Genomic DNA, 24,713 nt, shown 5'->3' on the forward strand with positions numbered 1-24,713 from the left:
TATCGTCCCATCAAGGGACCAGTGCAGCACAGCAGCAGTTCCGGAGGAAATCTATAGAAACTGCTGATATCCTCTAAGAACCTACGCTAATAGTTTAGGGAGATCTTAAATAATCCTAGACAAATTGACAAACTTGGAAATCCACATGTCTAATAAACAATGAGTCTAATCCCAAAGCAAGACTAGACTTTCAATATTGAGAGTTGACGAAAAGGTCCAGTAAGGTTAAAGTTGCTGTTGTGACAGCCACTGTGGGGTACCTCGCGGTCGACTTGTCCATTGTCTATCGGCCCAGCGTCTGAGCCATGGTGAGATGTTCCATTTGATTTGTGAAGCCAGGCGGTGATACAATCACCTTCATGTCTACACACACTAGGAGGAATGACCCTACCTGAGTTGGACTCAGATGACCAGGTATATGATGGACGGAAGGAGAAATTCGAATAACATTTTATTCGTCACATGCTTCGTAAACAGGTGTGGACAAACGGTGACATTTTTACTTTTCTATTATTAGAGAAATAATAGAAAAGTAAAACACGTAATAACAAAAGTAATAATAGATACACAATGAGTAACGATAACTTGGTTATATACACGGGGTACCAGTACCAGGTCGATGTGCAGGGGTACAAGGTAATTGAGGTAGAAATATTTACATATAACTAGGAATAAAGTGACATTGAAAGGAGAGAAAGGGAGTAGGGAAATCCCTCTGTGTATATCAATGAGAAGTCTTATTAGCCTAGTGCTAGACACTCCACCACAGGTCAGGCTACAGCGGAGGAGAGGAGAACCTGCTTTAGTTAAGGAGGAGAGGAGAACCTGCTTTAGTTAAGGAGGAGAGGAGAACCTACTTTAGTTAAGGAGGAGAGGAGAACCTGCTTTAGTTAAGGAGGAGAGGAGAACCTACTTTAGTTAAGGAGGAGAGGAGAACCTACTTTAGTTAAGGAGGAGAGGAGAACCTACTTTAGTTAAGGAGGAGAGGAGAACCTGCTTTAGTTAAGGAGGAGAGGAGAACCTGCTTTAGTTAAGGAGGAGAGGAGAACCTACTTTAGTTAAGGAGGAGAGGAGAACCTGCTTAAGTTAAGGAGGAGAGGAGAACCTGCTTTAGTTAAGGAGGAGAGGAGAACCTACTTTAGTTAAGGAGGAGAGGAGAACCTACTTTAGTTAAGGAGGAGAGGAGAACCTGCTTTAGTTAAAGAGGAGAACCTACTTTAGTTAAGGAGGAGAGGAGAACCTACTTTAGTTAAGGAGGAGAGGAGAACCTACTTTAGTTAAGGAGGAGAGGAGAACCTGCTTTAGTTAAGGAGGAGAGGAGAACCTACTTTAGTTAAGGAGGAGAGGCGGATTCCCTTGGCCTTTCCCTTCCCTGCGTTCTCGTTGAGGTAATTGCCGATGGACAGCAGGTACTCCAGCACGGAGACGAATGACCTGGAGCCGTATAACTGCGTGCACATCCTGATCTTCTGGTTAATCAGCTGAAAGACAAACACAGCGGTTCAGGACAGGTCATTTCACTCTAATCCAACTGCAGGCTCACTCTCTTTTTTTTCCTGAATCAGTTTTGTCTGATTCAGGGGCTTATGAGAATTGAGTAAACGCAGGTGAAATCCTTTTGATTTTCAAGTCCATTTTCAGTCAGACTAGAGATGTGACAACAGTGCAATAGCACACATTTATTTTGGGTTATAGGCTTGTATGTTCAAATCAAATAACATTTTATTGGTCACATACACATATTTAGCAGATGTTATTGCAGGTGTAGCGAAAAGATTGTGTCCCTAGCACCAACAGTGCAGTAATATCTAACAATACACAACAATACACACTAATCTAAAAGGTCTAAAAGTAAAAGAATGGAATTAAGAAATATAGAAATATTAGGACGAGCAATGTCGGAGTCCGGAGTATAAATACAGTATATACAATACCAGTCAGAAGTTTGGACACACCTACTCATTCCAGTGTTTTTCTTTATTTTTACTAAATTCTACATTGTAGAATAATAATGAAGATATCAAAACTATGAAATAACACACATTGAATCATGTAGTAACCAAAAAGGTTATAATTTGAGATTATTCAAAGTAGCCACCCTTTGCCTTGATGACAGCTTTGCACACTCTTGGCATTCTCTCAACCAGCTTCACCTGGAATGCTTTTCCAAAAGTCTTGAAGGAGTTCAAACATATGCTGAGCACTTGTTGGCTGCTTTTCATTCAGTCTGCGGTCCAACTCATCCCAAACCATCTCAATTGGGTTGAGGTCGGGTGATTGTGGAGGCCAGGACATCTGATGCAGCACTCCATCACTCTCCTTCTTGGTCAAATAGCCCTTACACAGCCTGGAGGTGTGTTAAGCGCAAACCAGATGGGATGGCATACCGCTGCAGAATGCTATGGTAGCCATGCTGGTTAAGTGTGCCTTGAATTCTAAATAAATCACTGACAGTGTCACCAGCAAAGAACCCCCACACCATCACACCTCTTCATCCATGCTTCATGGTGGGAACTACACATGCGGAGATCATCCATTCACCTACTCTGTGTCTCATAAAGACACGGCGGTTGGAACCTAAAATCTCAAATTTGGACTCATCAGACCAAAGGACAGATTTCCACCGGTCTGCCCATTGCTCGTGTTCCTTGGCCCAAGCAAGTCTCTTCCTATTATTGGTGTCCTTTAGTAGTGGTTTCTTTACAGTAATTAAACCATGAAGGCCTGATTCACGCAGTCTCCTCTGAACAGTTGATGTTGAGATGTGTCTGTTACTTGAACTCTGTGAAGCATTTATTTGGACTGCAATCTGAGGTCCAGTTAACTCTAATTAACTTATCCTCTGCAGCAGAGGTAACTCTGGGTCTTCCATTCCTGTGGCGGTCCTCATGAGAGTCAGTTTCATCATAGAGCTTGATGGTTTTTGCGACTGCACTTGAAGAAACTTTAAAAGTTATTGAAATCTTCCGGATTGACTGACCTTCATGACTTAAATTGATGATGGACTGTTGTTTCTCTTTGCTTATTTGAGCTGTTCTTGCAATAATATGGATTTGGTATTTTACCAAATAGGGCTATCTTCTGTATACCACCCCTACCTTGTCACAAAACAACTGATTGGGTGAAATGCATTAAGAAGGAAAGAAATTCCACAAATTTACTTTTTATAAGGCACACCTGTTAATTGAAATGCATTCCAGGTGACTACCTCATGAAGCTGGTTGAGAGAATGAAAAGAGTGTGCAAAGCTGTCATCAAGGCAAAGGGTGGCTACTTTGAAGAATCTAAAATCTAAAATATATTTTGATTTGTTGAACACTTTTTTGGTTACTACATGAATGTGTTATTTCATGTCTTCACTATTATTATTCACTATAGTATGTGGACACCCATTCAAATGAGTGGATTTGGCTATTTCAGCAACATCCGTTGCTGACAGGTGTATAAAATCGAGCACACAGCCATGCAATCTCCATAGACAAACATTGGCTGTAGAATGGCCTCACTGAAGAGCTCAGTTACTTTCAACATTGCACCGTCATAGGATGCCACCTTTCCAACGAGTCAGTTAGTCAAATTTCTGCCCTACTAGAGCTGCCCCGGTCAACTGTAAGTGCTGATATTGTGAAGTGGAAACATCTAGGAGCAACAACGGCTCAGCCGCGAAGTGGTAGGCCACACAAGCTCACAGAACGGGACCGCCGAGTGCTGAAGTGCGTAGCATGTAAAAATCGTCTCAGTTCCAAACTGCCTCTGGAAGCAACGTCAGTTCGTCGGGAGCTTCATGAAATGGGTTTCCATGGCCGAGCAGCCGCACACAAGCCTAAGATCACCATGCGCAATGCCAAGCATGAGCTGGAGTGATGTAAAGCTCGCCGCCATTGGACTCTGGAGCAGTGGAAACGCGTTCTCTCGAGAGATTAATCACGCTTCACCATCTGGCAGTCCGACGGACGAATCTGGGTTTTGCGGATTCCAGGAGAACTCTACCTGCACGAATGCATAGTGCCAACTGTAAAGTTTGGTGGAGGAAGAATAATGGTCTGGGGCTGTTTTTCACGGTTCGGGCTAGGCCCCTTAGTTCCAGAGCAGGGAAATATTAACGCTACAGCATACAATTACATTCTAGACGATTCTGTGCTTTCAACTTTGCGGGAACAGTTTGGGGAAGGCTCTTTCCAGTTTCAGCATGACAATGCCCCCGTGCATAAAGCGAGGTTCGTACAGAAATGGTTTGTCGAGATCGGTGTGGAAGTACTTGACTGGCATACACAGAGCCCTGACCTCAACCCAATCGAACACCTTTGGGATGAATTGGAACGCCGACTGCGAGCCAGGGCTACTCGCCCAACATCAGTGCCCGACCTCACTAATGCTCTTGTGGCTGAATGGAAGCAAGTCCCCGCAGCAATGTTCCAAGCCTTCCCAGAAGAGTGCAGGCTGTTATAGCAGCAAAGGGGGGACCAACTCCATATTAATGCCCATGATTTTGGAATGAGATGTTCGACAAGCAGGTGTCCACATACTTTTGGTCATGTAGTGTATGTGATGGGATGTTTGGACATTATGGACAGTATGTGGATAGAATATGTAGTAAATCTGAAGAGTATGTAGGATAGAATAGTATATAGTATGTACAACAATAGTTGAATAGGATGGCATTGACTACAGTATATATTGTACATATGAAACGGTTAAAACAGTATGTAAACATGATTAAAGTGACTAGTGTTACATGTCTATGTACATAGGGCAGCAGCCTCTAAGGAGCAGGGATGAGTAACTGGGTGGTAGCCGGCTAGTGATGGCTATTTAAAAGTCTGATGACCTTGAGATAGAAGCTGTTTTTCAGTCTCTCGTCCCAGCTTTAATACACCTGTACTGACCTCGCCTTCTGGATGATAGTGGGGTGAACAGGCTTTGGCTCGGGTGGCTGAGGTCCTTGATGATCTTCTTGGCCTTCCTGTGGCACCGGGTGCTGTAGATCTCCTGGAGGGCAGGCAGTGTGCCCCCGGTGATGCGTTGGGCAGACCACACCACCCTCTGGAGAGGCCTGCGGTAGCGGACGGTGCAGTTGCCGTACCAGGTGGTGATACAGCCCGACAAGATGCTCTCAATGGTGCATCTGTAAATGTTTGTGAGGGTCTTAGGGGACCCAGACACATTTCTTCAGCATCCTGTGGTTGAAGAGGCGCTGTTGCGCCTTCTTTACCACACTATCTGTGTGGTGGACCATTTCAGATTGTCAGTGATGTGTACGTCGAGGAACTTGAAGCTTTTCCTTCTTCTCCACTGCGGCCCGTTGATATGGATGGGGACGTGCTCCCTCTGCTGTCTCCTGAAGTCCACGATCAGCCCACTCCGCCAGGGCCCCCACCTCCTCCCTATAGGCTGACTCGTCGTTGTTGGTAATCATGACTACCACTTGTGTCGTCTGCAAAATTGATGATTGAGCTGGAGGCATGCGTGGCCACGCAGTCATGGGTGAACAAGGAGTACAGGAAGGGGCTGAGCACATACCCTTTTGGGGCCCCTGTGTTGAGGATCAGCGTGGTGGAGGTGTTGTTGCCTACCTTCACCACCTGGGGAGGCCCGTCAGGAAGTCCAGGACCCAGTTGTACAGGGCGGGGTTCAGACCCAGGGCCCCGAGCCTAATAATGAGCTTGGAGGGTACTATGGTGTTGAAGGCTGAGCTGTTGTCAATGAACAGCATTCTTACATAGGTATTCCTCTTGTCCAGATGGGATAGGGCAGTGTGCAGTGCGATGGCGAATTCATCATCCATGGATCTATTGGGGCGGTATGCAAATTGAAGTGGGTCTAGGGTGTCAGGTAAGGTTGAGGTGGAGGTGATATGATCCTTAACTAGCCTCTCAAAGCACTTCATGATGACAGAAGTGAGTGCTATGGGGTGATAGTCATCTAGTTCAGTTACCTTCGCTTTCTTGGGTACAGGAACAATGTTGAGGTACAGTAAACAAGTAGATTTACTTGTTTTACATTGCGAAAGTAATTCTATTTTCATCATATTATGGTTTTCATATTATATTATTTGTTATCATTCATACTACATCGTTTTTGACCATCCTACTGTAAGCGATTGTATCTTATATCCACATTCTAAGAAACAGGGTGTAGATATTACATTATGTTTGCAATCTCTCTCAACAAGATAGAATTTCAGGTCTGCTAGTGAGGTAAGGACGGAGGTGAGGTGGGGAGGTTGTTGGGAGACAGAGCAGCCCTCTAGAAGAACTACCCCACTTAACAAAGGTGCGTGTCTGATACAACACCCAACCATATGCTCAAGTTTCAGAGTAACTTCCCATAGCACACCAGTGGGATCTCCTCAAGCCTTCACAGAGCAGCAAACACATAGTGGGGTATGCAAATCAGGTCTTCAAGGGGGCAACCTTGTACTGCACTCCTAGCAACGTGCTTTGCATGGATCACAAGTAAACCAAGGCTTCCTTAGCACAAGGTCCCTGTTGCCTTTGGCATTTGTTATTTTATCCCCATTTTATTTCCTCCTCTATCAATCTTAATCCGCAAATAGCAGCTGCTTGGGCATGAACAATATATACGTATAAGGAAGCACCTACACTACCGGTCAAAAGTTTTAGAACACCTACTCATTCAAGGGTTTTTCTTTATTTTGACTATTTTCTACATTGTAGAATAATAGTGAATACATCAAAACTATGAAATAACACATATGGAATCATGTAGTAACCATTTTTTTTTTAAATAAATCCAAATATTTTTATATTTGAGATTCTTCAAATAGCCACCCTTTGCCTTGATGACAGCTTTGCAGACTCTTGGCATTCTCTCAACCAGCTTTATGAGGTAATCACCTGGAATGTATTTCAATTAACAGGTGTGCCTTGATAAAAGTTAATGTGTTTGAGCCAATCAGTTCTGTTGTGACAAGGTAGGGGGGGTATACAGAAGATAGCTCTATTTGGTAAAAGACCAAGTCCATATTATGGCAAGAACAGCTCAAATAAGCAAAGAGAAACGACAGTCCATCATTACTTTATGACATGAAGGTCAGTCAATACGGAAATGTTCAAGAACTTTGAACGTTTCTTCAAGTGCAGTCGCAAAAACCATCAAGCGCTATGATGAAACTGGCTCTCATGAGGACCGCCACAGGAATGGAAGACCCAGAGTTACCTCTGCTGCAGAGGATAAGTTCATTAGAGTTACCAGCCTCAGAAATTGCAGCCAAAATAAATGCTTCACAGAGTTCAAGTCACAGACACATCTCAACATCAACTGTGAGGGGACTGTGTGAATCAGGCCTTCATGGTCGAATTGCTGCAAAGAAACCACTACTAATGGACACCAATAAGAAGAAGAGACTTGCTTGGGCCAAGAAACACGAGCAATGGACATTAGACCGGTGGAAATGTGTCCTTTGGTCTGGGGTCCAAATTTGAGATTTTTGGTTCCAACCACCGTGTCTTTGTGAAACGCGGTGTGGGTGAACGGAAGATCTCCCCATGTGTATTTCCCACCATAAAGCATGGAGGAGGAGGTGTTATGGTGTGGGGGTGCTTTGCTGGTGACACTGTCTGTGATTTATTTCGAATTCAAGGCACACTTACCCAGCATGGCTACCACAGCATTCTGCTGCGATACGCCATCCCATCTGGTTTGGGCTTAGTGGGACTATAATTTGTTTTTCAACAGGACAATGACCCAACACACCTTCAGGCTGTGGAAGGGCTATTTTACCAAGAAGGAGAGTGATGGAGTGCTGCATCAGATGACCTGGCCTCCACATTCCCCGACCTCAACCAAATTGAGATGGTTTGGGATGAGTCGGACCGCAGAGTGAAGGAAAAGCAGCCAACAAGTGCTCAGCATATGTGGGAACTCCTTCAAGACTGTTGGAAAAGCATTCCAGGTGAAGCTGGCCAAGAGTGTGCAAAGCTGTCATCAAGGCAAAGGGTGGCTATTTGAAGATTCTCAAATATATTATGATTTGTTTAACACATTTTTGGTTACTACATGATTCCATATGTGTTATTTCATAGTTTTGATGTCTTCACTATTATTTTACAATGTAGAAAATAGTCAAAAGAAAGAAAAACCCTTGAATGAGTAGGTGTTCTAAAACTTTTGACCGGTAGTGTACAATGGTGTTGTTGAGCAGACACAAAGCGCACCTTGAGTGTGAAAGCGTTCCCCTTCCCTCCCTGGGCGGTGAGTTCTCCATTTTCCACCCATGCGCCCTACTAGTCAGATGGCAGCCAAATCCTCCTTAATGTTACAGGCTTAAAAAGTCTGCCATGTCACAGAATCCCAAGGACTTAAACTGTTCAGAGAAGAAGAGTAAGAAGGACCCAGACCTCTCCTTGTTTATGGCCACATTGTGTTCAGCTCTGAGATGCTTCATCTGAGGGATTACCTGCCTCCCACCTTTCAAGACAGAACACCTGGGCACCAAACTCATATGCATCCTACAACAGTAAGCACATTTCCCTCCTCTTGTTTTCAACTATAATATGAGTAAGAGAAAGTGTGAAGGGGAAGAGAAGAGGAGAGACACAAATCCAAGAGTAAATTGGTGATTCTGATTAAATTGATGAAATTGAACTGTGTAAAGAATAGTCGGACAGACAAAGAGAAAACTGCTAGGCTCATGAGAGCCTCACTGTATCTGTCACGATCGTTAGACGGAGTAGACCAAGGCGCAGCGTGATGAACGAACATGTTTATTTATCGTTAGTGATAATACAAACAATAACCAAAACAACAAACGATACGTGCAGTCCTACGGTACAGACCAAAAGGAACAAACCAACTGGAACAAGATCCCACAACTATTGTGGGAAAACAGCCTGTATAAATATGGCTCCCAATCAGAGACAACCAGCAACAGCTGACACTCGTTGCCTCTGACTGGGAACCACTCGGGCCAACACAGAAATACACTACATAGAATATACACACCCTGGCTCAACATATAGAGTCCCCAGAGCCAGGGTGTGACAGTACCCCTAAAGGCGCGGACTGCGACCGCGCCTAAACATCAACAAACCAGGGGAGGGCTGGGTGGGCATTCCTCCTCTGAGGCGGTTTCCGGCTCCGGGCTAGACCACCACCCTTCAACCATCCCCCGTGGCGCCCCTGGTCGGTCTGGCCCCGCTGACCGGAGCTGGACTGGACATCGTAGAAGCGGATTGCTTCAGCTCCGGTGTGGAGCAGCTGACCGGTACCTGACCAGGCACCAGTGATCCAGGCACGGGTTGTGCCGGACTGACGACGCACACCCCTGGCCTGGTGCGTGGAGCAGGGACGGGCCGGACCGGGCTGACGATGCGCACACCTGGCTTGGTGCGTGGAGCAGCTACGGGCCGGACCGGGCTGACGATGCGCACCCTGGCTTGGTGCGTGGAGCAGGAACGGGCCGGACCGGGCTGACGATGCGCACCCCTGGCTTGGTGCGTGGAACAGGCGTGGAACAGGAACGGGCCGGACCGGGCTGACGATGCGCACCCCTGGCTTGGTGCGTGGAGCAGCAACGGGCCGTACCGGACTGGCGACGCGCACCGTAGGCTTGGTGCGTGGAGCAGGAACAGGCCGGGCCGGGCTGGCGACGCACACCGTAGGCTTGGTGCGAGGAGCAGGAACAGGCCGGGCCGGGCTGACGACGCGCACCGTAGGCTTGGTGCGAGGGGCAGGAACAGGCCGGGCCGGGCTGGCGATGCGCACCGTGAGGCTTGGTGCGAGTGGCAGGAACAGGCCGGGCCGGGCTGGCGACGCGCACCGTAGGCTTGGTGCGTGGAGCAGGAACAGGCCGGGCCGGGCTGGCGACGCGACACCGTAGGCTTGAGTGCGAGGAGCAGGAACAGGCCGGGCCGGGCTGACGACGCGCACCGTAGGCTTGGTGCGAGGGGCAGGAACAGGCCGGGCCGGGCTGGCGACGCGCACCGTAGGCTTGGTGCGAGGAGCAGGAACAGGCCGGGCCGGGCTGGCGACGCGCACCGTAGGCTTGGTGCGTGGAGCAGGAACAGGCCGGGCCGGGCTGGCGACGCGCACCGTAGGCTTGGTGCGAGGAGCAGGAACAGGCCGGGCCGGGCTGGCGACGCGCACCGTAGGCTTGGTGCGAAGGGCAGGAACAGGCCGGGCCGGGCTGGCGACGCGCACCGTAGGCTTGGTGCGAGGGGCAGGAACAGGCCGGGCCGGGCTGGCGACGCACACCGTAGGCTTGGTGCGAAGGGCAGGAACAGGCCGGGCCGGGCTGGCGACGCGCACCGTAGGCTTGGTGCGAGGAGCAGGAACAGGCCGGGCCGGGCTGGCGACGCACACCGTAGGCTTGGTGCGAGGGGCAGGAACAGGCCGGGCCGGGCTGGCGACGCGCACCGTAGGCTTGGTGCGAGTGGCAGGAACGGGCCTTACCGGGCTGACGACTCGCACCGTAGGCTTGGTGCGAGGAGCAGGAACAGGCCGGGCCGGGCTGGCGACGCGCACTCTAGGCTTGGTGCGAGGAGCAGGAACAGGCCCGGGGCTGGCGACGCGAACCGTAGGCTTGAGTGCGAGGAACAGGAACAGGCCGGACCGTACTGGGAACACACACCACTGGCCTTAAACGGGGATCAGGAACGGGCCGGACCGGACTGGCAATACACCTCAGTACCTCTCGCCGTGCCTCTACAACTTCCTTCCCTCCTCTCACCAATGGCTCCCGTAACCCGGTGGCCTTCTCTCCTCGTCTCCCATTTCGCCCTGTGGCAGCCTCCTGCTGCCCAGTCGCCCATGCCGTGTGCCCCCCTAAAAAATTTCTGGGGTTGTTCTCGTCCGTCCGACGACGACACTGTTGACGCCGTTGCTCCTCTCTCGCCAGGGCCTTAATCTTAGCCCATGGCCCTTTGCCCCCGAGCATGTCCTCCCAGGACCACGATTTGCCCACCTGGGCCATCGCCAACCTCTCCAGCTCCTTTCCCGGCGCTTCCTCCCATGTCCAGGCCGCCTGCTCCTGGACACGCTGCTTGGTCCTGGTATGGTGGGATCTTCTGTCACGAACGTTAGACGGAGTAGACCAAGGCGCAGCGTGATGAACGAACATGTTTATTTATCGTTAGTGATAATACAAACAATAACCAAAACAACAAACGATACGTGCAGTCCTACGGTACAGACCAAAAGGAACAAACCAACTGGAACAAGATCCCACAACTATTGTGGGAAAACAGCCTGTATAAATATGGCTCCCAATCAGAGACAACCAGCAACAACTGACACTCGTTGCCTCTGACTGGGAACCACTCTGGCCAACACAGAAATACACTACATAGAATATACACACCCTGGCTCAACATATAGAGTCCCCAGAGCCAGGGTGTGACAGTATCTTAAGACAAGAGGATATACATTGTCATTCTATGCTGCAAAATCAAAAATAAGAGTGTCTGAGTATCATAGGAGAAGATAAAAAAAAGTCCTATTTGTTCAGAGGTACAGACCTACAGTAGACCTACAGTGGAGGTCAAGCGGGCAATGTGACAACTAACCAAGATTCCACCAACAAACAAAATGGGGCACAAGCAAGTGTTGGTGTCTCACAGTATTATATGGAACCTTCATGCAGTATACAGTATACACAGTATGCCATACACACACCATTTTATAAGTGTTAATCATGTGCAACTAACATTGTGCTACTGTCTATGAATTGTAACTAAGTCAGCAACGGAATTTCTTACAGTATTTTTGATGGTAGAGGGGTGAAACAGATTTTTAAACACTATGTATAGATGTCATTAGAGTTTTTCAAATGGCTTGAGATATTTAACATATTAAGGTGTGAGGTGGAGCATTTCTTGTAAAAATTAAGCCGATAGAAAATGCTTTGCTTTTCACAAATGTAGAAAGACATGTAAAAGTGCCTCTCAGAACATTCTTTCAGTGGAATTTAACCATCCAGCAACAAATTACTGGAACAAAAAATGATTCAACTAAAGAGGTACTTTTAAACGGGGGATATAGCCTTTCTGTATGTCTTACTTCCTTGTCATAAAAAACATGATGTATTAAGATTACATTTTGCATAGAGATCTGATTTATGTTCTTATTTTATATACTTTTTTTAGATTGCAATGTTAACCTATTCAGGCTGCATTGCTGGAACAAAATGTCATACAAAGCAACTTATTGATGAAACACAATTCACTTAGGTTAAGGCATGACCATTTCAGAGGAAAATGATCAACAAAGAAAATAATTGCAGTTGAAAGTTGTGCCAGTGATGGGAGAGTGATGATGCGTGGGGGAAAGGTCAACTTTCAGGGGATCTTTGAAAGGCCAACATAATATAAAGTACCAGTCAAAAGTTTGGACACACCTACTCATTCCAGGGTTTTTCTTTATTTTTACTATTTTCTACATTGTAGAATAATAGTGAATACATCAAAACTATGAAATAACAAATATGGAATCATGTAGTAACCAAAAAAGTGTTAAACAAAACAAAATATATTTTAGATTTTAGATTCTTCAAAGTACCCTTTGCCTTGATGACAGCTTTACACACTCTTGTAATTCTCTCAACCAGCTTCATGAGGTAGTCACCTGGAATGCATTTCAATTTTGCCTGTGCTTAGCTCTATTCCATTTATTTTTTATCCTAAATAACTCAGTGGTCCTTGCCAATGACAAGCATACCCATAACATGATGAAGACACCACCATGCTTGAAAATATGAAGAGTAGTACTCAGTGATGTGTTGAGTTGGATTTGCACTAAACATAAGCTTTTTATTCAGAACAGAAAGTTCATTTCTGTGCCAATTTTTTTGCAGTATTACTTTAGTGCCTTACTGCAAACAGGATGCATGTTTTGGAATATGTTTTATTTTTTTCACTCTGTCATTTAGGTTAGTATTGTGGAGTAACTACAACGTTGTTGATCCAGCCTCAGTTTTCTCCTATCACAGCCATTAAACTGTAACTGTTTTAAAATCACCACTGGCCACATGGTGAAATCCCTGAGCAGTTTCCTTCCTCTCCGGCAACTGAGTTAGGAAGGACGCCTTTATCTTTGTAGTGACTGCGTGTATTGATTCACCTTACAAAGCGTAATTGATTACTTCACCATGCTCAAAGGGATATTCTGTGTCTGCCTTTTTTATTTTCACCCTTCTACCAATCGGTGCCCTTCTTTGCGAGGCATTGGAAAATCTCCCTGGTCTTTGTGGTTGAATCTGTGTTTGAAATTCACTTCTCAACTGAGGGACCTTGCAGATAATTATATGTGTGTGGTACATAGATGGGGTGTTCATAAAAAAAAAAAAATGTTAAACACTATTATTGCACACAGAGTGAGTCCATACAATTATTATGTGACTATGTAAAATGCTTACTCCTGTACTTATTTAGGCTTGCCGTAACAAAGGGGTTGAATACTTATTCACTCAAGACATTTCAGCTTTTAATAATGCTAGTGTTGATATGCTAATGTTGATATTGGGACAGACCCAAAGTGAACTCACTGGCTGCAGATCCTCCATGCTTATGGGAAGCTCTCTCAGAGTCATCAGCAGATCCAGTCTGGTACTCAAGTAAGGAATGTTACACATCTGTATTGGAGGAGGCAGTTATATGAGTAAAATACAGTCACAGAATGTACACACACACATACCATGCGTGCACACAACACACAAAAACACACACGAACAAGCGCACACACAATATCCCACATCCTATTTACATGTGATTATTCCTTTTTTTTTTATCTGCTTAAAAGACACTATGGGGTAGCTACTAATTCCTTATTCCCAAAGACTCTCCTCAAGTCTTCTTCTCTGACATGGACAGCAGCTATATCTAAGAGCTAAGATCCCCTGGGCTGCTAGTGGGAATGCTGTGGTACGTCTCGTCTTCAGTCTGATTTAGCAGAGAAGCTGAATGCTTGACACTTTGAAATGATTGGCTGAACTGCCTAGTCGACCTTTGGTTTAGTTACTAACCTCTAATAAATCATCTGGGTTGTCAGGCCTAACGTCTCGCTCATGCTCAGGGGCGTCAGGCCTCAGAAGCCAAAGGGCCTTGGTCTGATGGGGGATATGTCAAAGATGCTAGGGTTGGGGTTACTTCTTTATGCCTGTGATCGTTCAGCTACTGTTTTAAGAGCAGACTAAATGTAGCCATATACAGTGGGGGGAAAAAGTATTTAGTCAGCCACCAATTGTACAAGTTCTCCCACTTAAAAAGATGAGAGAGGCCTGTAATTTTCATCATAGGTACACGTCAACTATGACAGACAAATTGAGGGGAAAAAATCCAGAAAATCACATTGTAGGATTTTTTATGAATTTATTTGCAAATTATGGTGGAAAATCACCTACAAACAAGCCTACAAACAAGCAAGATTTCTGGCTCTCACAGACCTGTAACTTCTTCTTTAAGAGGCTCCTCTGTCCTCCACTCGTTACCTGTATTAATGGCACCTGTTTGAACTTGTTATCAGTATAAAAGACACCTGTCCACAACCTCAAACAGTCACACTCCAAACTCCACTATGGCCAAGACCAAAGAGCTGTCAAAGGACACCAGAAACAAAATTGTAGACCTGCACCAGGCTGGGAAGACTGAATCTGCAATAGGTAAGCAGCTTGGTTTGAAGAAATCAACTGTGGGAGCAATTATTAGGAAATGGAAGACATACAAGACCACTGATAATCTCCCTCGATCTGGGGCTCCACGCAAGATCTCACCCCGTGGGGTCAAAATGATCACAAGAACGGTGAGCAAAAATCCCAGAACCACACGGGGGACCTAGTGAATGACCTGCAGAGAGCTGGGACCAAAGTAACAAAGCCTACCATCAGTAACACACTACGCCGCCAGGGACTCAAATCCTGCAGTGCCAGACGTGTCCCCCTGCTTAAGCCAGTACATGTCCAGGCCCGTCTGAAGTTTGCTAGAGTGCATTTGGATGATCCAGAAGAGGATTGGGAGAATGTCATATGGGTCAGATGAAACCAAAATATAACTTTTTGGTAAAAACTCAACTCGTCGTGTTTGGAGGACAAAGAATGCTGAGTTGCATCCAAAGAACATCATACCTACTGTGAAGCATGGGGGTGGAAACATCATGCTTTGGGGCTGTTTTTCTGCAAAGGGACCAGGACGACTGCTCCGTGTAAAGGAAAGAATGAATGGGGCCATGTATCGTGAGATTTTGAGTGAAAACCTCCTTCCATTAGCAAGGGGATTGAAGATGAAACGTGGCTAGGTCTTTCAGCATGACAATGATCCCAAACACACCGCTCGGGCAACGAAGGAGTGGCTTTGTAAGAAGCATTTCAAGGTCCTGGAGTGGCCTAGCCAGTCTCCAGATCTCAACCCCATAGAAAATCTTTGGAGGGAGTTGAAAGTCCGTGTTGCCCAGCGACAGCCCCAAAACATCACTGCTCTAGAGGAGATCTGCATGGAGGAATGGGCCAAAATACCAGCAACAGTGTGTGAAAACCTTGTGAAGTCTTACAGAAAACGTTTGACCTGTGTCATTGCCAACAAAGGGTATATAACAAAGTATTGAGAAACTTTTGTTATTGACCAAATACTTATTTTCCACCATAATTTGCAAATAAATTCATAAAAAATCCTACAATGTGATTTTCTGGAGAAAAAAAATCTCATTTTGTCTGTCATAGTTGACGTGTACCTATGATGAAAATTTGTCACGGGTGTTGAAGGTGGGTGTGGTGCAGGAATCAAGCGCAGGACGCAGAAACTAAGTCCAAAAGACTTTAGTGAAAATTCACGTAGTACACGAGCACAACAAGCCCGGAGGCGAAATAAGGCTCACACAGGCGTCAAACGAAAGGCGCACAAACATGTGCGAAAAACCTCTCCAAAACAACGGAGGGAAACACGTAGCACAGAACACCAAACAGAAGCGTAATCACACACAACACCTGACACACACAATGAGAACTAAATAGGACACTAATGAGCACTAACTACAAACAGGTGTACAACATCAAGACAAAACCAAACGAACATGAAACATACAACGGTGGCAGCTAGTACTCCGGGGACGACGACCGCCGAAACCTGCCCGAGCAAGGAGGAGAAGCAGCCTCGGCCGAAACCGTGACAAAATTACAGGCCTCTCATCTTTTTAAGTGGGAGAACTTGCACAATTGGTGGCTGACTAAATACTTTTTTTCCTCACTGTATCAGGAATTATACTTTTCAAGGCTCGCTTCAGCAAGCTTTAGTTATGGCTGTCTAAATCTGATCTATCCTTACAAAATGTTTACAAAAGAGAGAGGGTTACATTTGTGTTTTGCAAGATCTACTTTTAGCATTTGGGTTATCCTAAGGATGGACATGGCACCCATCTCTCCACTGGGATTCCCTGCCTCTGACCCCATTACGGGGGCTGAGTCACTGGCTTACTAGTGCTCTTCCATGCCGTCCCTAGGAGGGGTGCGTCACTTGAGTGGGTTGAGTCACAGACGTGATCTTCCTGTCCGGTTTTGCGCCCTCGTGCGGTGGAGGAGATATTTGTGGGCTATACTCAGCCTTGTCTCAGGGTAGTAAGTTGGTGATCTGTTGATATCCCTCTAGTGGTGTGGGGGCTGTGCTTTGGCAAAGTGGGTGGGGTTATATCCTGCCTGGTTGGCCCTGTCCGGGGGTATCGTCGGACGGGGCCACAGTGTCCCCCCCGTCTCAGCCTCCAGTATCTATGCTGCAATAGTCTATGTGCCGGGGGGCTAGGGTCAGTCTGTTATATCTGGTGTAATTCTCCTGTCTTATCTGGTGTCCTGTGTGAATTTAAGTATGCTCCCTCTAATTCTCTCCCTCCCCTCCAAGAGGACCTGAGCCCTAGGACCATGCCTCAGGACTACCTGGCCTGATGACTCCTGGCTGTCCCTAGTCCACCTGGTCGTGCTGCTGCTCCAGTTTCAACTGTTCTGCCTGCGGCTATGGAACCCTGACCTGTTCACCGGATGTGCTACCTTGTCCCGGACCTACTGTTTTTGACTCTCTCTCTCTCTCTCTCTCTCTCGCTCTCTTTCGCTCTCTCTACCACACCTGCTGTCTCGACCTCTGAATGACCCTGCTGGTCATCTATGAACGTTTGAACATCTTGAAGAACAATCTGGCCTTAATGGCCATGTACTATCTCCACCCTGCACAGCCAGAAGAGGACTGCCCCCCCCTCAGAACCTGGTTCCTCTCTAGGTTTCTTCCTAGGTTCCTGCCTTTCTAGGGAGTTTTTCCTAGCCACCGTGCTTCTACATCTGCATTGCTTGCTGTTTGGGATTTTAGGCTGGGTTTTTGTATAGCACTTTGTGACATCTGCTGATGTAAAAAGGGCTTTATAAATACATTTGATTGAAATAAATAAATGTGTCTTCTACCCATCATTCTCATAGAGCCTTGGGTATCCACATACTGTAATGCTAGGCTGTTTCACCGTGGGAGGTGTTACTGTCACAATGTCTCCTGACATATCCCTATGCATGGTGTCAGACCTCCAGAAGAACATGGCTGGCTGATCCTGCTCCCTGGAGCATCTGTCATCCCTACTTTTACAGTGTATCTAGAGGTGAGAACCCTCATCATATAGTATGTGTGAGAAGAGGATAAAGGGGACTGAGGATACAGCAGCACACCATCGGGACAAGTAGAGTCATAGAGGAAACAGTGCATATTATTACCATGCAAATTGTAGATGCCGAAATGACATAACATCGCAACGCCCTGGAAAAACGTGAAACTTTTCCGGAAATTGAAAATGTGGTTTATTTGTAGATCCACAGGGTGTTTTGAATGATTTTAATTGGTCCTTGACGCATGCACAGCACATGAACGGTAAGAGCTTCTTTCAATTTATGTAAACCAAATCGAAATTAGTCAACATTAAGGTTTTTCCAGGATGCCGGTGAGAAGTAGGTATATTAAAGCATGAGTCATGGAAAGCATGGCATGCGAAGGCACTTACCTCCATCATGTATTGGTCAACAACATGCAGATCTGACACAGACCCCTTATAGGATTTATACATTTCCACATCGTCTGACGTAGGTAGATATCTATAAATGGAACATTTCACTGTGTGAGTTCTTTGTTAACACATCATTCACTACATAAATCAATTTTATGACAAAAGAGAGGTCCTACTTGATTGTGTCATCAGAGTCAATAAGCAATGTCAGGGTTGAGTAGGTCTGCTTTGCTTCAGACCTAAACAGTTGCTGATATGTATACAGTGTGGCATTTAATTCCTCCTCAACATCTAATAATAATAACAACGTAGGCAAAATATAAATGCCTCAGTCAGTCAGTATAGCGGTGATACATAGTCTGGATGGCAGTGAGGCTTTGGCAATTGAATAAAAGGAGTCACCTTTTTAGTTAAAATGCATAAATGAAGTGAAATACAACAAACACTTTTCACAAGACACACACTCTGCTTCATACAAAATAGGCCAGGGTGTCATTTAGGCTCATGCTATGCTATGCTATGCCCCCTCTCTCTGGCTTTCTCTGAGAGAGCCATATGCTAGGCTGACTTCCAGTGGCCCGGAGAAAGGGGAGTGATTAAAAGCCAAGTAGCTCAGATGGGCTCTGTCAGCTCCTATAAAGCAGCAGGACCGTTGATGACGGCCACGGCCATCCATTCATTCACATGCACTGAGTTTGAACCCAGATCGAAGACTGGGAAGCCCCCCAAATGGACTCTCTTCTCCCCACTTCCTCTGTCATTTGAGTGTGTTTCAACTCCAAACCAAATAATTACTTTTTCATGAGCCTAGAGATGTGCCGTTGGAGTATATCTATACAGCTATAGCCGCCGGTCATTAATATTGCAGGCCCTGTTGGTAGTGGTTTCTGTCAGAGATTGTATTCCTGAGGCCCGCGCAATGCCACATTAAAATTGATGTTACGTTTTCATAGAATAAATATAATCTCTATGCAGTACATTAGATCACCGTCCCTTGAGCAGATCAGCAGCTCACAAAAGAAAGCACTGAGTGAGTAAATTGGTAGGACGTAAGACCGAGACCCACGGCAAAAGCATTTTACCCAGCGGTATAAGAGCTGAGAGAAACTCAATAGTGTCCATCTCCTCAAATGCCTCGCCAATGAATGTTTCATTAGTAGTCCGCTCTGGTAAAAGGTTCTGGCATCTGCTCTTTAGTATTACAGCGAACGCTATAGACACTACTGATTGTCCCTCTCTTACTCACATGAACTGGCACTAACTTAAATTGCCATGTCTCACTAGGCTTCATTGGGTTTATTGCTGCATGTACATGTATGTTCCCTGTATGTACCCTGCACTTGTAACACTTGATGTTACACAACCTAATGTTTTACCAACTAGACCCCTTACTGGGCTTGTGTATATAGGCTACCATGCAAAACGTTTTACTACTGCCCTGCATTGGACTTGATACAACCCTGCATCAAGTCTGAATCCGTTTTCTTCTCAGTGCAGACAACTGCAGTTGCATCCAAATTCGAGATGAATCCGCAACATGGATGTGTTTTTCTGACATAATCCCTTCTTCCAACAGTCTTGAAGGAGTTCCCACATATGCTGAGCACTTGTTGGCTGCTTTTCATTCACTCTGCGGTCCAACTCATCCCAAACCATCTCAATTGGGTTGAGGTCGGGTGATTGTGGAGGCCAGGTCATCTGATGCAGCACTCCATCACTCTCCTTCTTGGTCAAAAAGCCCTTACACAGCCTGGAGGTGTGTTGGGTCATTGTCCTGTTGAAAAACAAATTATAGTCCCACTAAGCGTAAACCAAATGGGATGGTGTATCACTGCAGAATGCTGTGGTAGCCATGCTGGTTAAGTGTGCCTTGAATTCTAAATAAATCACTGACAGTGTCAACAGCAAAGCATCCCCACACCATCACACCTCCTCCTCCATGCTTCACGGTGGGAACCACACATGCGGAGATCATCCGTTCACCTACTCTGCGTCTCACAAAGACACGGCGGTTGGAACCAAAAATCTCAAATTTGGACTCGAGATGAATCCCCAACATGGATGTGTTTTTCTGACATAATGCTTTCTTACCTCCTCAGGGAAGTGATCTGTTCATCAGAGAAGCCTCCCTCAACCTCATTAACCAAGAACAGTTTGTCTTTCAGTTCTGCTGGCTGCACAGGGAAACCTTTGAGGAAAATATCTGGGGGAGCAATAAAAAGAAACAAAATCAACAATGACAAATGAAAGCTTATCTCTTGACAGTCAGAGACTTCTGGATTTTCTGACTTTACCTGAAACTTCGAATGAAATAACTCCAAAAAAGCAAGTGCCTTTGGGGTGTGCACTCATTTGCATTCTATCAAATCTGAACTAATGGACATTTTTGTTTTACCTAACAACCTCTGTGTATGCTGCAGGAGCTGGGAGGAAAACAAATAATTAGTAATACCCTACCACGCTAAAACAGCATATGGGATGGAATTGTTGTGACATACTGCAGTCAGGGATGGATTCATGCACTGATTGAGTGACACCCAGTTCAAGGTTAGGGTTTGAGAAGTAATGTGGCAGCGAGTTTCTATGCTATTCTCCTCATCTTCATTTGATAGGTCGACCGTCAGAGGATGAAGATGAATTAAAAAGCACCAATCTGACAGGGGTGTGTGGGCTCCTACGTGATGATAATTCTGCTCCAAAGCAAGAGGTCTCATCTGGAAGGATAAATAATATGTATTTCATACATCGCAAGAATGTTTTAAACAACATGCCACAAATACAGTACCAGTCAAAAGTTTGGACACACCTAGTCATTCAAGATGTTTTCTTTATTTTTACTATTTTCTATATTGTAGAATAATAGTGAAGACATCAAAACTATGAAATAACACATATGGAATCATGTAGTAACCAAAAAAGTGTTAAACAAATCAAAATATATTTCAGATTTTAGAATCTTCAAAGTAGCCACCCCTTGCCTTGATGACAGCTTTGCACACTCTTGGCATTCTCTCAACCAGCTTCACCTGGAATGCTTTTCCAACAGTCTTGAAGGAGTTCCCACATATGCTGAGCACTTGTTGGCTGCTTTTCCTTCACTCTGCGGTCCAACTCATCCCAAACCATCTCAATTGGGTTGAGGTCGGGTGATTGTGGAGGCCAGGTCATCTGATGCAGCACTCCATCACTCTCCTTCTTGGTCAAATAGCCCTTACACAGCCTGGAGGTGTGTTTTGGGTCATGTTGTCCTGTTGAAAAACAAAATGATAGTCCCACTAAGCGCAAACCAAATGGGATGGCATATCACTGCAGAATGCTAAGGTAGCCATGCTGGTTAAGTGTGCCTTGAATTCTAAATAAATCACTGACAGTGTCACCTGCAAAGCACCCCCACACCATCACACCTCCTCCTCCATGCTTCACGGTGGGAACCACACATGCAGAGATCATCCGTTCACCTACTCTGCGTCTCACAAAGACACGGCGGTTGGAACAAAAAATCTCAAATTTGGACTCATCAGACCAAAGAAGAACAGATTTTCACCAGTCTAATGTCCATTGCTCCTGTTTCTTGGCCAAAGCAAAGTCTCTTCTTATTATTGGTGTCCATTAGTAGTAGTTTATTTGCAGAAATTCGACCATGAAGGCCTGATTCACACAGTCTCCTCTGAACAGTTGATGTTGAGATGTGTCTGTTACTTGAACTCTGTGAAGCATTTATTTGGGCTGCAATTTCTGAGGCCGGTAAACTCTAATGAACTTATCCTCTGCAGCAGAGGTAACTCTGGGTCTTCCTTTCCTGTGGCGGTCCTCATGAGAGCAAGTTTCATCATAGCACTTGATGGTTTTTGCGACTGCACTTGAAGAAACTTTAAAAGTTCTTGAAATGTTCCGTATTGACTGACCTTCATGTCTTAAAGTAATGATGGACTGTCGTTTCTCTTTGCTTGTTTGAGATGTTCTTGCCATAATATGGACTTGGTATTTTACCAAATAGAGCCATCTTCTGTATATCACCCCTACCTTGTCACAACACAACTGATTTGCTCAAACGCATTAAGAAGGAAAGAAATTCCACAAATTAACTTTTAACAAGGCACACCTGTTAATTGAAATGCATTCCAGGTGACTACGTCATGAAGCTGGTTGAGAGAATGCCAAGAGTGTGCAAAGCTGTCATCAAGGCAAAGGGTGGCTACTTTGAAGAATCTCAAATATAAAATATATTTTGATTTGTTTAACACTTTTTTGGTTACTACATAATTCCATATGTGTTATTTCATAGTTTTGATGTCTTCACTATTATTCTACAATGTAGAAAATAGTAAAAAAGTAAGAAAAACCCTGGAATGAGTAGGTGTGTCCAAACTTTTGACTGGTACTGTATATTCCATTACCTTCCTTTCTTCCCACCTAAATATGTCACCTTTGATGAAATATTGAATAGGAAAATGGAACATGTTAAGTAAGTGTTGAAAAGTACAGGCATAGTGGGTAGTCAGTCACAACCCTTGATGTACTGATTTGCTTTGGATGTAATGTCACAAGTCTGATAGGTCAAGTCTTGTTACATCAAGACTGAAGTTATTTTCTATTCAAATGTCAGTGTCTGTGTCGCAATTAAACATGACAAAATGTGTCAAAAACATCCTGATGTACTACATCCAGTGATGACAAAGGATAATCGACTGATAGATAAAAAGGTATATGTACATGTGAAAAGCGGTTTGGAGGAACAGCACTTATAGCTCATGGATTTATGAATCCTTTACAAAATAACTAACACATAATTCCTCCCCTGAGGGTTTTGGTCTAGGCTTTTATGTCACATTCAAAGTGAAATAATACAGCGTTCAAGAAAAAGAAGGCGAGGGAAGCGCTGCTAGGGGACACAATAGTAGGTCTTTGTAGACAGAAGGTGCTCTTTGGTAAAAGGGGTAAATTGGTCATCAAAAAGTAAGGAGGACCAAGGTACTCTTCATATAATTAATTAAAATGCCTTTATTTGTATGGCATGTTCAATGGAACAAAGATTTTAAAACTCTGTCGTGTTTCGGCCTTGACGAAGGCCATGCATCCGAAACGTGTCAAGAGTTTTAAAATCTTGGTGATGAGTGGTGATGTTCTATAAAAGATTACGCTTTAAAGTAATGACATGATGTTGCTATGTTGCTGCCTAGCCTTACGCCTCGATCACACCTACAGCGTCATTGCGTGTTGATACACCAGAAGTACATTCATTTCCAATGGAACGCTGCGTTTGTCTTGCAGCATTGCGTTGCAGAGGCAGTTGCAGTGCATTCTGTGTGGTGTATACGTTGGATTTAGATGGCTTGACAGAAATGGTAGCAGAAGGTGAATGTTGAATTTTTGTTGCATACATATCCAGATGATGCTGAGTACCATTATGCGCAATGAGGCTGTAGGTGTGATCGAGGCGTTAGCCTTAGCAGGAAGTTTTAGAAACAGAAAATGTAGCGTGTTTATTGGCTATTGGCCAAACAGGCTTTTTAATCCTGACAAATTAGGATATGGAAATGTAAAGTGTATCCCACTGGGGGCGAAGTGAGCCATAGGTGTTTTTTGAATTACAAATCCAGTCATTTCTCTGTGTGCCTCCCAAATGGCGTCCTAATCACTACATAGTGCACTACTTAGTCAGGGCCCATAGCGCTGTAGGGAATAGGGTACCATTTGGGACACATCCTCAGTCATCAATTAGAGAAACTAGATTAATGCTTTCAACACAACCTTGATTAAACACACTTACATAGGAGCATACTTGGGAGCTCTCGTGTCGAATCAATCACCGTATTAATTAAGCACATATTTAAAAGTACAAGAAGGGCAGGCTCTGGGATGGCACTATACAGTGCACAATCACAATGTGTTTGAATATGAGACTTTGGTGATGTTTCTCTCTGCGTGAAACATCTAATGTATTAATCCTATGAGGATAAGTAGTCTCTTTTGCTTGTCTTAGAGAGCTGATCTTCGCAGCCTTCTAAGCTATAAAACAGATAAAAGGATCTAGTAAATCCAACTGGCTAAAGTTAAATCCCAAATCATCTTCTTCTGCTCGCTAGTTAAGGAAGCTAACTAGCTGTATAAAATGTGCTTCACTCAAAGTTGCTTTGATAGGGACATATTTTTCTAATCAATTTAGTCCATCACAGTGTGTTTCATCGGTAATACCTGGAAAAAGCGCAGGTCATGCCCTGAGCAGCGGTTATTGGCTACTTATACACCGGGTGGGTCTAATCCTGGACGCTGATTGGTTAAAACTGCATTCCAGCCAGTGTCTATTCCACAAGTTACCACTGGCTAAAGCTATGACGTTGAAATGCCTATTTACTCTGTTCCATCTCACAGCGCAATCCACTGTCTCATCAGCCCAGCCAGACAATTTATAAACTTGATCTCCACTGTAAAAAGCATCTAGACATTCTCTCCCATTTCTTTTAGACTAGCAATTGGTTTTCAATAGCGGAGATTTGTATAAAATTTGCTGTCAGTCTCGCTGACATTTGCAACGTTGTTTCAATATTGAAATTCGATCTCCAGCTGTCTCATAGTAATGAACGTGTAGCGGTCTGGAGTCGGGACGAGACAGACATTCAGTCAGCTTTTCTCAGCTAGTCGAAATCATGAATCAGCATAATTATTATGGACATATACAATGAAATGTCAATGGAAAACAGGTAAAACTAAAATGAAATGCAGCTAGTTTGCAGTCTTTC

General features: G+C 44.9%; 1 protein-coding gene across 1 annotated transcript in view; it reads right to left on the reverse strand.

Annotated features, from left to right (window-relative positions):
• LOC121546490 (protein diaphanous homolog 1-like) overlaps positions 1-24,713 on the reverse strand; it is a 37,540-nt gene that overhangs the window by 8,271 nt on the left and 4,556 nt on the right. Inside the window, exons 3-6 of the mRNA XM_045209381.1 lie at positions 20,065-20,176; positions 17,971-18,061; positions 13,502-13,588; positions 1,329-1,481 (exon numbers count right to left, since the gene is read on the reverse strand). Of these exons, the coding sequence (XP_045065316.1) occupies positions 1,329-1,481; positions 13,502-13,588; positions 17,971-18,061; positions 20,065-20,176 (443 nt within the window). The remainder of the gene's footprint in view (positions 1-1,328; positions 1,482-13,501; positions 13,589-17,970; positions 18,062-20,064; positions 20,177-24,713) is intronic.

This window comes from Coregonus clupeaformis, chromosome 30 (genome assembly GCF_020615455.1).
Source record: "Coregonus clupeaformis isolate EN_2021a chromosome 30, ASM2061545v1, whole genome shotgun sequence".
Taxonomy (NCBI): Eukaryota; Metazoa; Chordata; class Actinopteri; order Salmoniformes; family Salmonidae; genus Coregonus; species Coregonus clupeaformis.